General features: G+C 42.9%; 1 protein-coding gene across 5 annotated transcripts in view; it reads right to left on the bottom strand.

The window, feature by feature from the left end:
* The window catches only part of RIN2 (Ras and Rab interactor 2), a 66,852-nt gene that overhangs the window by 15,777 nt on the left and 36,976 nt on the right, over window positions 1-14,099 (bottom strand). For all 5 annotated transcript variants that reach the window (XR_005953582.1, XM_041417114.1, XM_041417117.1 and 2 more), the window contains 3 exons: window positions 12,473-12,545; window positions 10,403-10,494; window positions 6,155-7,279 (listed from right to left, as the gene is read on the bottom strand). Coding sequence is in view for 4 of the 5 variants with exons in the window: in XM_041417114.1 (XP_041273048.1) it covers window positions 6,155-7,279; window positions 10,403-10,494; window positions 12,473-12,545 (1,290 nt within the window). In the remaining variant the exon portion in view is untranslated. The remainder of the gene's footprint in view (window positions 1-6,154; window positions 7,280-10,402; window positions 10,495-12,472; window positions 12,546-14,099) is intronic.

Genomic DNA, 14,099 nt, shown 5'->3' with positions numbered 1-14,099 from the left:
TAAGGCTTGGTATTTACACAGAAGCAGACACACTCTCCAAACAAGCATTATTCTGTTTTCTTGCTTTTTTCTTTCATTTATCACATTCTTGTGTCCAGTCCTTTTTCCTTTTGGGTCTCCATCCCTCTCTTTCCCATATAAACACCCTTCACACACACACTTCTCCTCCTACGGTGCCTTGACTTCATATGTAGCATTTTTTCTGTGTTTGTCAGCAAAGGCACTAAAAAAGGCATGATCTGAGACATGTTCTTGGTGGCCTCTCACACAGTGGCCAGGGCTGGATCCAGCTTCCCACCAGAGCAGAGCCATCAATTAGCTACGTTAGCAAGTGGCAACACTTCAAACGACTGATCCTTATCTATTGTACTTGGTAGAGCCACACAATCAGCACCAAACCGGCCAGGTAAATAGAAGCATCACCCTTCTGCACAGAGACAGAAACTGCCTTTCCCTGCCATCAAAGCAATCCTCAGGGCTCATGGGGCAGAAACAATTGCAGAAACACTTTTTCCACCAAGAAAAACGCACCAGTCTCACCCACAGGTACGTTGGCTAGCTAAATTTCTATTCTAGAGTTTACAAATCATTCCTTGCTATCTTCACTGATGACTATTTTTTTGGCAATTCAGCTTTCTTTATTTCTACTACCTGATTTTTTCAAATAGGAAAAACACCAGCTGCTTTGCTTGTAAGAGGAACACCTCTGCAGTGTGCATTGCAACCAGCTGGTCCTGTTAATTAAAGCAGTTGGTGCTGCTGAACATCATGTAAAGTGAGAGAGCTCTATCCCCATGAAAGCTGAACTCCCACAGGCTTCCAGTGGAAGTTTTGTAGATGAATACTGAGCACAAGCCATCCTTCGTCTCAATAAAGAGGGGTCATCACAACATTTGTTCATAGGAGCTCTGGGAAGCTCAGGATGTTTCTGGATGTGACTGATCCTGTATAGGAATAGGAGGCAGAAGCAGTGCCTCCCCAGATCCCACAGGAACTGGATGCTGCTGGGACAGAAAATTCCTCCCCAGAGCCGCAGTCCTTGGCTGGGGCCAGGCTCGCTGTCTGTAGGTGAGAAGTGGATTTCAGGGTTTCTGCCCTCAACCCTTCCAAAGGCACTGCCACTTCCACAGATGGACCATGCAGATTTTTACAGCTGTGCAAGATGGCAAGGAGGTTTCTTTCATGTTTGCTATTTGTCACAAGATCCAAAAGCAGTGCCTGGAAATTGCTTTGAAATTTACTCGATCACATTTCCACAGTTTCCATGGAAACTTGAAATAATTCTGAAGCAGCACAGAGGAAGGGATCATATAACTCGTGGCTGTGCTCAAAGCTCCACACAGACACAACAAAACAAAGAAAAAACCACAACACACAAAAATCCTTCAAACCACACACAAAAAACCCTCAAAACAACACACAACATTTTCTTCTCCTTTATGAATTCTTGGCACACACGTGAGAACCACTGAGTTCTGCCCTCAAAAGAAATGGTTTTTTTTAATGGTCAACAGTAATACCCATATGTATCCTAACAAATACAAAGCTTACAAAAAAATTATATTATTATTAAAGCCTGGTAGGACAGCACTTCTTGTGATCTGAGTCTTAGAACAATATTCAGTGCCATGGCTCCTATGAGCATGTTTGGGGCCAGACCACCCAGCCAGCGACCCTTTCTTCAGCACTGTTTCTTCTGGCCACTTTCAGAGAAAGGTGTTTTTGGGTTAGATCCCACAAAGCAATTCTCAGCCAGCAGCAGTTTTCATTGTTTGATTTCTGATGGTCACAAAAAAGTATATGAGGGTTTCCCAGGCAAATCATTATCTAAGTTGTGAATTGAGGACTTATTTTTAGCTTAACATCTCTGTATATTTTTAAGAACCAAATCAGCAAGAAAAATTCTATTTATTTCAGATCCATGTTTTCAAATATCCTCCCAGGATGCTTACCACTTCAAAATCAAAACAGATACTCTTCAGATAATTTTTTTTAAACTGAATATAATATGAACTGAACACTGTGTATCGTTCCTGAAATGCTTATAATTAGCCTGTAGCCTCAAAATGGGAACTGGAAGTGCTTTGATAAATGAATTGTAAAGGCCAGCCAGCTAGTTTCGTTGTAACTTGTGGAAACACATCTGTATCCTGTGCTGACATGCTATTTTTGTTTTGCTGCCAACCACACAAGTCTGCATCTAGACAGGACAACACATTAGTCATTGCCAGTGTCCTTATACAGCCTCCTTACAGCCCGCACTTCCCCAAATTCTAGGCACGCTCTCACCTTTTCAGGCTTTTTTCCAGGCTCTCTGTTTCCCTGCTACCTACCAACAATTGTTGCTCCACTTACGTGACTGTCACATTCCAGTCCCTCGATTTACACTCAAGCCCTGTTTACCATGGCCAAACCATTCACCAGGGAAATCAGAGGTCAGCAGCAGACTGAGCGATCCTGAGAACCGCCACAAAAAGGCACAGTCCTGCACAGGTCACACTGCCTGGCAGCTGAAAGTGGAAAGTTGCTTTGGAATACCACAACGTGATGGCCAAGCATCCATGGCAATCTCCTCCACAGGACCAAGCCTTGAAAGTAAGACCTCACACAACCCAAATTCCTTGATAATCAGCACAACCCTGAAAACAGAGGTCAGGCTGAGGTGGTTGATCTACAGGCAGTGGTGGCAGAGACCTAGCAACCAGGGGTGAAAGGTAAGCCTCCCCTCATGTGACCTACACAAAAGCACACCAAAAAATCACACAGCTATCTGTGCTAGGTGTGCTCTGCTTTAAGCAGCTGTGAGTTACTTGAAACTCATGCTATAGCTGTGTGGTAAGCACATGTCTTCTCTTGAAGTAGCAGGAAAGAAAAGAAAGAAAAGAAGCAGGGAAAAAGTCACAAAGGAAATCCAAGGGATGGTCAGAAAAAGAACCTGGTTCCCTGCCTCTGCTCAGTACTTGTACCACTGCTTCCTGCTTGCCCTGTCCCATCACTCCTGTGGTGAAAGGAGGTGCACTGAGGGATGTGTTTGTAAGACTAAGCTCAACATGAAAAGATGCAACAATGAAGGACAGGACACCAAAATAAATGCACAAGCACCTAAAAAGTAACACCGTGAAAAAACCAGCTGGCATGAGTTTTTCAAGCAGAAATAGTGACATACCATTCTAATTCCTTCAGGAGGATAACTGGGTTAGTAAAGAAGAGGGTATCTGGGCTGGGCTGCTGCTTAACCTTTTTAAGGCCCATAGGTCTAATTCTGTGCACCTTCCATATAAACAAACAAGGGAAATACTGCCTTGCCATAATAACCATCAGCAGTGTGCATCAACAGTGGGCAGAACACTGCACTGAGAACCCAAGTACCCATGGCTGACTGTCAAACAAGACAGACACTGGAAAAGAGGTACCACGGGGGTCAGTCCTGGGCTTCAGTTAATTACTATGTCCAGCTCTGTCTGTCTGCAGCTCCTCTGTACAGACCCAATGACCTTCAACAAGGCATGGACTGCCAGTAAGGGACCAGCACATTCTCTCCAAGCTTCTTTAACATTCAGCATTTAAATATCCCTAACATATCAGAAATATCAAAACAAGTAATAGAGGGTATTGTTTAGGGACGTTCCCACATGATCAGTTAGTACCTTACTGACAAGTGGTTCAAACCAGTAATTTCTTGGTTCAGGGCCAGATTTGGGCACTGAGACTGAAGTTGTTTAGATGTCAGATGTTAGATCCCACTTGGCAAAGTGACAGCATTCAACTTGACTCTGTTCTGTTCTAAGCCAGGAAAAGATGAAAAGACAAACAAAAACTCCCAAATATTTGCTGATCAAGCAGCTCTGGACTATCAGGGTCTCCTCAGACCAGTCTTCATTCTGTGGATACAAACTGAGGTGTGGATGTCTTTTAAAAAAATAAATTACATTCATCCTTAAACAATAAAGAGCCATGTGCCTTACTCTTGATTCTGTCCCAACACTGGGAATCTCACTGCTTCAGGGTGGGTTAACAGCCTACAGTGCTAAGGTCAGGAGGCATCTGTCAGGACTAGAAACCCTGGAGGATATTTTCCCAGTGATTTTGCAGAAGCTTAACAATTTGATGGGACTCCTATCTGGGAAGATAAAAGATCTGCTCCAGAAGTCTTTTGCTTGCAGAAGTCTATGACGAAGTTCTAGAAGAAAAGCTACATGATCAAAAAGATCATTATGGAGACACTGAATGAAGTTCCAAACACTAAGGGCTTCACTAAACCTGGGAGAGCTGTTCCAGCAGCTGCTGAAGTTCAGGAGGCAAAGAAGGGTTAAAGCAAAGCCTGAATGACTCAGAAAGGAGGAGCATTATCCCAGAAGCACACATCCAGCACCAGGCTGACACGCTGGAGGAAAAAACTGCACCACGGAAGTGCAAACTGACAAGAGAGGATAAACGACTGCTCACAAAGTTAAAATTTGGGCTGCAATTCCATACTGAAATAGTCAAGGAAAACTATGGACAACAGGCAGGGCTCTACTTCATGAAAAGCTCTCCATAGGGATGACTAAATTTTGCCGTCACATAATTATCTACTTAGATCAGCAACATCTGATGCTTCTGATCCACTGCAGTTGTTTGCTGGCTCAAGCCAAAGGCAGTACATGATTCAAAAGCAAGTTCTTTCTTTGTTTAAACCAGCCCACTTTATAATTAATTGTGTTTAGTCACATGATCAGAACTAGACTGTCACTGAAGAAAACCAGGGCAGTTTTAGTTCTTATACTTCATAGCTTATGCAACTCCAAAGTCTGAAACATTTAATAGCAGAGAACATTTTTTCCAGTCTTGGGAGACCCACAGTCCGATTAAACCACACCCTTGTGAAATGAAAACTACATAACAAACTAGGCTTTCACAAAATTACAACTAAACTCCATCTGTATTGCTTTGTCAAATATCTAGCACGCTACAGAAAGGCAAAAATGTGCCTGCATCTCCTGCTTAATTTGGTGCTTTTTCTTCCATCTAACACCCATCTAACAGTCTTTATTATTATTGGGAGAGTATTACATGTTTCTGAGTCTCAATTCTGGGGACACTTTTCACATTTTTGTATTTGCTTTAGCAGTCCTTGTGACTTTTGCTTGAAGTAATGTAAATGAAGCTGAGGTTACATGAGAATACTTCATCTTGGTCAAGGACAGACAGAATGTCAATATAAAAATACCCTCTAGTCCCAGGGAAGGAAGTATCTGCCAATTTTGCACTGAGCCAACTGTTGGGACACTGGGGTAGGGAGAAAAACAAACAAATTAGGACTGAAGTGAGCTCACAAGGAAAGTATTCTGCCCTGAGGCGTGTTTACCTCTTAAATGTGGCTTACAGGCTCTTTTACAAATACTGCGCAGACTCTGCAAGAGAGGCAGCGAGATTTATGCAGCAATGATTTCACTTTTTTGGATACACAAATCTGTCTCTCCTGTTAAAACATATATTCTAACATATAGTTCATCCATAACCACTCACAAACACATCTAACAGAGAAGTACAGAAAACTACAGAAAACAGCAGCCCCTTCTCTCTCCTGCACATGTTTGTTTTCTAAAACTCTTACATATCTTTTTATTTAGTTTCAAGTGCAGACATAGTACAGCTTTGCTAGAAGCGACTAAGAATGTCTGGAGGAATCAGATTTATTTCAAAACTAAGTTGTCATAAAATATCTCTCTGCTCTTAAATGTCATTGGTTTTGAATAAATTCTAGTTCTACAGCTACAATCCCTATGGCCAGATTTGGCAGTTTAGACCAACCCTTGCGAACTATATCAGTCCAGTTCAGAGAAAAAAACATGTGTGCCAGCAAATAAAGGATTTGCTATTGTCAACAGCAGAGCAGGTAAAAAAGTTTTAATCACAGGTAAAAAAAGTCTGCATTGCACCTATTTTAAAGATAACTTCTTATGAACAACTTCGTAGTGTAATCATTCCAAGCTGACAGTGTGATCTGGGGTGGGGAATGGAGGGGGAGGTTGTTTTAAGACTCAAATACTTGGTGGTTCAAGCTCTACTAGCCAAGTTAGCCCCACCTTCCTGAACTGGACAAAGACTATCACTGTAAACACAGATTACACATTTTCACCTTCCCCCCAAAACACAGGACAGTGTTTCTTACCTATTTGGTCTTCAGGAATCAGTGATTCGATTGGGGGATCAAGTTCGGAGCTTTGGGACAAGTAGTTCTTGACTTGGGTCATGAACTGACGAACTGTTTGCAGCATATCAGTGCTCGAAACATGGCACTCCTTGTTTTCTTGGAGAAAGCTGACATAGTCCTGTACCAAGCATCCAAAATAGGTGCGTTTGTCCCGGGACATCTCTGCAATTTTCTTAATCATCCTCTTCTCAGGGGTCATGAAGGAACTGAAAACTCCACTGACTTTCCGTAGCTGAGATTTCACAATCTTGGGGAGAACAAACGAACTGCTTCTTTTCTTCTTGGGCTTCAAAGGGGGTGCCATGCTCTCCTGGTCACTTTCCCCCTCAAAGTCCTCCAGGCTGCTGTTGGTGTCCCCCTCATAGCCGAAGAGCGGCATGCTCCGATCGAAGTCCAGAGAGTCAGAGGAGGAGGTGGAAATGCTCATGTCGCTCAGTCTCTGCCTGCCTCCATTCCACGGGATGTGTGACTCAGAGATGGCAGCCGGAGTCTTTTTGGGAGCTGCTGGAGCCGGCTCGGGCAGGGCTTCACGCGGCACCGCGGCTGCCTCGGGCACGCACACGGAGTCAGGCCGGAGCGCTGCCGCGCTCCTGGAGGCACTGTCTGCCTCGGAGCACGCAGCCTGCTTCTTCAGCCGAGGAGGCGGAATCGGGGTGGGCTTGTTCTGCAGCAAATCCAAGCCCCTCTCCTTCTTATGGCTGACTGTTTCTGGCATGCTCGCCTGCTTTATAGTCCTGGAAATCTGTGGGCTCGTGAGGGTGCTATTAATAGCAGGAGGTGGTGGCCGGGGCGGGGGGGAGCGAGGCCTCGCTGTGCCATTCACGTCTGGAGTTCTCGGGCTCTGCCTTTTCAGACTTCCACTGACATCCTGGCTGTGCACTTTTAAGAAGAGGGGATTAATGAAACACAGCGCTCCGTTGGTCTGGCTGCACTCCAGCTCTGAAGGCGTTCTGGTTCGTATAGAATGCACTCCATTTATAAGGCAGAGCTGGCGTGAGTCTTTGCGAGCACGGTCCAAAGGCACAGGCCTACAGGGAGGTGAAGGATCCGGGGGTTTGCTGTTAGCCAGGGAGCTCCAAAAGTCTGAAAATCATCATTGCATTAACGTAAGAATGCAAAACACCATGCAGATGGATTTCAGAACATTCAACTCAACAACACCAGTTTAAAATATCGAGAAATTTAGGCAAGGTTTTATTAATTAAAAGGAGAAAAAAAGTCCAAGTGAACCTCTTAAAGTACCACCAGACATAACTGTATGCTACATTCCTGGGGCTGCTCTCACTCATTTATAAATACCATGACCAACACACAGCTTCCAATCACCCCACTAAGCTTAAAATTAAACTGAGTATCAAAGAAAGGAATGGAGACTGTAACAGAATACTTTTTACTGGCTTGAGACTGAAATGAACACAAACTTCTCACTAGCATGTCACTCAGGAGAAATAAGGCAAGATTCTCAGCTGGTATTAACAAGCTCACTTCATTAAAGACAATAGTTAAGCTGATTTACACCAGCTTAAGGCCACTTCCAGAAACTCTACAAGTATCTTGGTTCAGTTTCTTTTCATAGTGAACACATGAAACTATACACAAAAAGGCAGCTCACATTTTGCTGTGGTGGATGCACACATCACCTTTAGCAAGGCAGACCAAGCATTCAAGTGTCTAACGAAGGTACTGGCTTGCTGGCCTGCCCTTGCAGTGGGGACAGTTTGCCTGAGAATACAGACTGCAGAGACACATAAATGACCCAGTGTGCAGTCCCACACCAGGAGCATGAAAACCTATGCTACAGCAGCAAGTTGCAGCTGCAGCCTCTGCACTTATCCCAGACAAGTGTCAGCATGTTTGTGCAACCGAGTCACTGCTAAAGAGCATCGGTGCCTGAAGGCATGAAGATTGAAACCAGATGTGCCCTTGAAGGCAGCAATCATGCTGAAATAAGGGCATAATACCAAAGGAGGGAGATTTAGCTAAAATTTGCCAATCTTGACATGGTCCTTTTCCCAGTGTGTCAAGATGGCTCACTGGAGGCAACTGAGCAATGATACCTGGGCCCAAGTGCACGAATGCCAAGCATCCACAACAGGTCCGTGCCAACAGCCAGGTCCTGCCTGCGGGGCAGAAGACAGGAAATAGCCCACGGTGACAGGCCATGCCAGAGAATGTCTATAGGCACAGGCACGTTTCTCTGCATAGTTATGCCATGTTGCTGGTGCTCCCAGCTTCATGACTTCACATCCTGCCTGCAGACCTCTCAGTGCCTGTGCCTGGCACGTGGCTGCTGCAAAAACACATGATGTAAGCACTCCTGCAGGTGAAACACAGGGGAGACTGAGAGAGAATCTTATGTTCAGCACATGAAACCTTGCAGGTTGGCAACAGCCTTGAAATCTTTACCAGAAGTTCCTCCTGATGTGGTTTGCTGGGCTATGTGCTATTGACTTGTGTTGTGCAGCTCTCCCTCTGAGCCTACTGCACCAGAGAGCTCTGACAGGGGATACAGCCCTGTGTTCACACACCACAGGGTTTTGTGCTTACACGTTCCTCACAGAAAACTCACACTTAACAGGAAGGGCTGTCGGGAGTTTTTAGGCCTCTCTTGAGTCCACAGAATTGAAAGGCTGACTTTCTGGTGTGCTCTTCTGCACATGGACACCTAAAATTCCATCAAAATCTCAACTTTGTTGCCTGCTTTTAGCTCATGGAAACTGTCATCTGGTGTATATCAGGTAATTGATCCCAAATACAGCAATCACACAGACACTGAGCTCATGGAAACTGTCATCTGGTGTATATCAGGTAATTGATCCCAAATACAGCAACCACTGTATGCATCAGCTTTCAAATGTAGTAGCTACAGAAAAAACATACACAATGCAGAGGCTATTGAAGAGCAAGACTAATCCTGCAGCAAGTAGGCCACAATACTCTGGGGTACTGGTGACAAAGTGTGGTCAGCCTGGAGAGCTTGATCAACATTACCATTATTGTCCCCTCTGGAGAGACTCACCTCATGTTACTTTAAGGCTTCCATGTGTCACTGGGAGACTGTCTTCATTACACTGTATCCCAGTCAGACCTTTTACTTTCTTTTTCCCATCTAAATACTGACCTCAAGAGTACCATATTTGCCTCTATTCCCATGATAATCCATAGTTGCACCTGACTACCTAAACTTGCAGACAAGCAGTGAAGAAGTAATTTCTCTCCTGTCTAAAACAAACCCTTTAACTGCACTGCTACTGCAGCAAACCAAAATGCAAAGCACAGCAATACAGCCCTGGGTATGATTGCACTGCAAAGTCCCACCAGACAGTTCAAGAGATCCTCATGCTAACACTGATTTAGAGAGGATCCTTTTCAAAATCAAAGATTATTAAGAACTCTACTGCAACAAAGGTTGCTGACAGTCAACCTTCCCTTCCTGGAGAAGGAAATGAAGCCACTCAGCACTTTGCTCAATACAGAGCTGCTTAATGATTCATCTGGGTGGTGCCCAAGTTTCAAATCCCAGGAGGCTTTGCATCCACCTCCCCTGAGCTCAAGGTATGCTTTACAATGAGCCTGTGTTTGGCTGAAGCAATCAAGTGATGCAAGGACACCCTTTTATTTAAAGGTATTTTTAAAATTTCACCTAACACTCTGCCTATGGATACATTCTACACCATCATAGATACACTCCTCAGTTCCTAAATACGTCACTTCATTGAGGCACTGATCTCAAAATTCACCATTTTAAGTTTTCATGTCAATCTGAACAGAAGTTTTATCAACAGAGGACCTCAGTTCCTACACTCTTCTCACAATAAATAATAAAGCCAGTGCTTTATATAGCCTCACACAGCCAGTGCTCTGTGAGCATGCAGACAACGTTAGGTCTTGGAGCAGAAGCCACATCAACCTCTGTGTGGGGACTGTGAGATTTGCTTTGCCCAAGGGCTGCCCAGAGAGGGAAGAGAGGAAGGAAGAAACAGCACTAGCAAAAATATCACAGAAGGCACAGAAGGAAGGAAGAGCACCACTCCTTGGCCAGAAGGTCTGGCCTTCCCAAATCATAAGAGAAACTGCTTTTCTAAACAAGATGATACAAAAATTTGTATCATCACTAACCAGTATGAACTATTTACTGATACAGCCTATTTCTTCAGTGTTACAGGTGTGCTACAGGAAAAGACATCTTTGTAGAGAACTACTTACTCAGTCCAAGCTGAGCAATCTCTTCAAGTTCAGCTTCTGTCTTTGCTGCAGCAATTGCATGAGGCAACTTCAGTGTGAATGGAAGGACATCCCTGTTTCCAAAGAGAAAAACCATTATGGTTTCCAGCAACATCCATAGTTTGAAAAGCTTTTTTTTCTAAAAACCCAGGCAGTCTCTGATTTCTGATTATCTTCTTGAGCTGTGTCAGGAAGCAAGATCCTTAAACACACAGCACAGTTAGAGATTACTTTACCAACCCCACAGCTCCTTTACACTGCACAGTGGTGTGAAGGGCAAATGACAGTCAAGTGCCCAGGACTTTCCCTAGGATCATTTTCACAGAGCCATCCAGTATTTTCTGCCTTTCCAACACAAGCTTTTACACCTGGTCTTCTACAAGCAGATCAGTGAGATGCAAACTTGTTACCTGCCCTAACACTTCAAAAAAGCTTCTCACTTTCTGAATACGCTGTGGATTGTTATTCCAGTTTTCAGAATAAGAATTTTATTCTAACTAAATGTTGCTAAACAGCAACATCTGTAGTAGAAGTATCCATGGAATTAAGACTAAATGAGAATCCTACACAACTGGTGTCAGCATGAATTTTGGTTTTAAGGTTGTGAACAAGCCAACCATCTGCTACAGCACAGACACACAGTGGGTCTTTATCACATAAATATTCTCTATGTTGTATGTTATCTTCTTGAAAAAACAGAATCTCAGAATTCCACTCACACTCAAGCCAAGCATATGCACAAGACTGATACACTAGCTGAAAAGCATTTGAAAGGCACTTCACATGGTACCACAGAAAATCCAGAGTCCAGATCATCACCATGGTCGCAAGTCAAAAATAGGTAAACCCTCATAAAAACTGCTTGGGTACCTCCTGCCAGAAACTCCCTCTGGTTTTAGAAAACCCTCCTGGATTTCCTGTGATGTACCAAATGGTACTGTCTCTTTTTCACAATAGCTACCTATCTGCCCCCTTCAGTCTATACAAAACAATACTGAACCTTCGGTGAAAGAAAATGGATAGACTAATGCAAGAAATCTGTTTGCTGAATGACCCTGTAGGTACTTAGAGAGACTTTACCAGAGCCTGGCAAGCAGGCAGGACTGAAAGGGTGACAAGATAAGGAGTATCTCCTCAATAAACTACGTTTAAACACATTTTCAGCTAATTTCTCTTTGAGTTCTGACCAATTACCCATGTGGTATCAATGCTGCTTTTATTACATGCACATACAACTCAGCCAAACAGAGGCTGTAGCAAAAGGGTCCAAGATGCTTCTCCACCACAAACAAGACCAGCAAGCACAGCAGCCCAAGAGCAGCCCACACCAGAAACCATCACATGGTCAGCATGAACAGGCAGCCTTGATGCAGTAAAAGGACCAAGACTATCACAGCTGCCTCTCCCCACTTCCTTCAGAAAATGTGCCCCTGGGCAGTTGGGTTGTGTCCTGTCTGTGTGTACATACAAGGCTCGAGCATCAGCCTGGAAATTTTCACCAGTAAAATGAAGTCAAATTGAAAATAAAGGATAAAAACACCAGATACTTTTTTTCTGCATACTACCTGGAAAACAAGTTTGGCAACCATGAACTGCAAAGCTGACAAGGCCGTTTTTGTCATTCCCCATTTAAACTGACATCTCTTAGTTGTCATATTCTACATATCTGACATTTTTCCATTATGCTCCAAAAATTATTCTCACCAGCAATTCCAAGAAATGGACTTTGCAAGCTAGTTTATGATTGCTTTTAAATGAGCTACAGAGCACTTAAGAAAGCTTCACAAGATATCAGCTAAAGTAAAGTTCAGCTTGGCAGCACCTCACAGCTGGGTGGGTAAAATCACACCAGCCTCCCAATAATCAGGATGAAGTAAGACAGAGACACTTGCTTCCAAAACTCATCTCTGATCTCTACCATTACCTTCTAGGCTATCCAGGAGTATTTGCAGATTGGCAACAAAAATAGCATCAATAGCTGAACCAACTGCTCAAAATTCATTTTCTTGAGATGGTCTAGCAGATGTGGCTTGGAACATAGCACCACCTTACCTGCTAATACAGTAGAAAGCAATGAGCCTGAACAAATCAGCAAAACTTATTCCAGACCCCTCCAAGGAAAACGCTGCAAAGAAAGTTACAAGAAACAATCACACGTTAATCCACTGTTTCTTAAAACAGTTTAATAAAATATATCTTAGATTTTAGCATGAAGTTAATAAGTTTTCACCATCAAACTAGCTATTATTTGATTAAGAGAAAACAACTCTGTAGAGGAGTACATATTCCTGCTGAAGGCATTTTCAATATATATTTTCAATATACTGATAATCTTGGTGGCTGGTCTGCTTTTGTATTCCAAGGATATGGTCTAATTCCTGTAAAACAGATTAAGTGTGATGAGGCCTGCACAATGTTTTGTTAATAGACAACAAATCAATAACTGAGGCTTTTTTTGCCCAGTGTACTAATATACCTAACTTTAAATATCTTATTTCCTCCTCTTCAATTCTATTCTACTCACTTCACTCTAGGTGTGTAGAACCTAAAGGGAGATAAAGTTTCATTCATTCCAAGAAAACCTTTTAACCTGAAAACCCTAAAAAAACTCCAACAGCTGTCGCATGCCATTGCCTTGCACAAGGGAAGAGGAAGACAGGAGCAGTGCCTTTCATTTTTCCCCACTTGATACCATTGTTCCTTATTGATACAAATACTTGCTCTCAATAATAATGATGATCACCTCAGGCTCTCTCTGATGCCAGCAGCAAATCTCACAGATCAAGCAGAAGAAGCTCCTAGAGTCCAACAATCCAGATTTTTTGCCTCTGGTCTAAAACCTCAGCTGTGACAAACGGCTAAAATCATCAGTAAATACTTCCCCCTTGTGGAAGAATTTTGTTCATAGAAGACAGTATGTAATTATTTTCTAGATGGGATTTATTACTATAACAAGCCTATAAACACAGCCTTAGACCACACTTACATCAACTATTACTGATAACTTTCTCTTTGCCTTGCCTTGCTTGTAACTGGAACTAAAACCAGACACATAGAATTAACTTTTTGTTCCTGGGTGCAGGGGAGGGAAGAGATAAAAAAGAAAAAACTCAGCTAAAATTATGTCAGTTTACAAACAGAAACAGAAGTTAACTATAGACTCTCTTGTTCCAGGGATGAGTCACTGTAACTTTTGCTAATTTTCTTCAGTTTTCTCTTTCTTGTTAAAATGAAATATTTGCTCCACTTGCAGTTTCAGCACCACATACACTCACCAGCTGCAGATTCCTTTTTTCATTCCTAAATCTGAAACTTATTTTTCACACCCTCCCTTCTAAAGACATGAGGGCATTATTGGTTCAAAAAAATTTGGAGTATTAACATTTGCTCATTTCTACTAAAAAAGAAAGAACAAATGTATTTTGAATTAAAAAGAGAAACCATTGATCTTGCAACAGAAACAGTTCTAACAGGTTAAAATCCATTTAGCTATCCCACACAAAAAAAAAAACAAACAACCAAAAAACCCCAACAACAAAACCCACCACCAACAAAAACAAACCTAACAACCCATCCCACACCTCAGTTGCAGAGAGCTCATGACAAAGCTGCATTCAAGAACAGTCCCCTGAATACAAGGAAATGCAAGGACATTTCACTGAAAGCAGACAGGATTACA

The sequence above is a fragment of the Onychostruthus taczanowskii genome, unplaced genomic scaffold (assembly GCF_017590055.1).
Source record: "Onychostruthus taczanowskii isolate IOZ18803 unplaced genomic scaffold, ASM1759005v1 scaffold55, whole genome shotgun sequence".
NCBI lineage: Eukaryota > Metazoa > Chordata > Aves > Passeriformes > Passeridae > Onychostruthus > Onychostruthus taczanowskii.
This window is presented reverse-complemented; position numbering and strand designations above follow the sequence as displayed.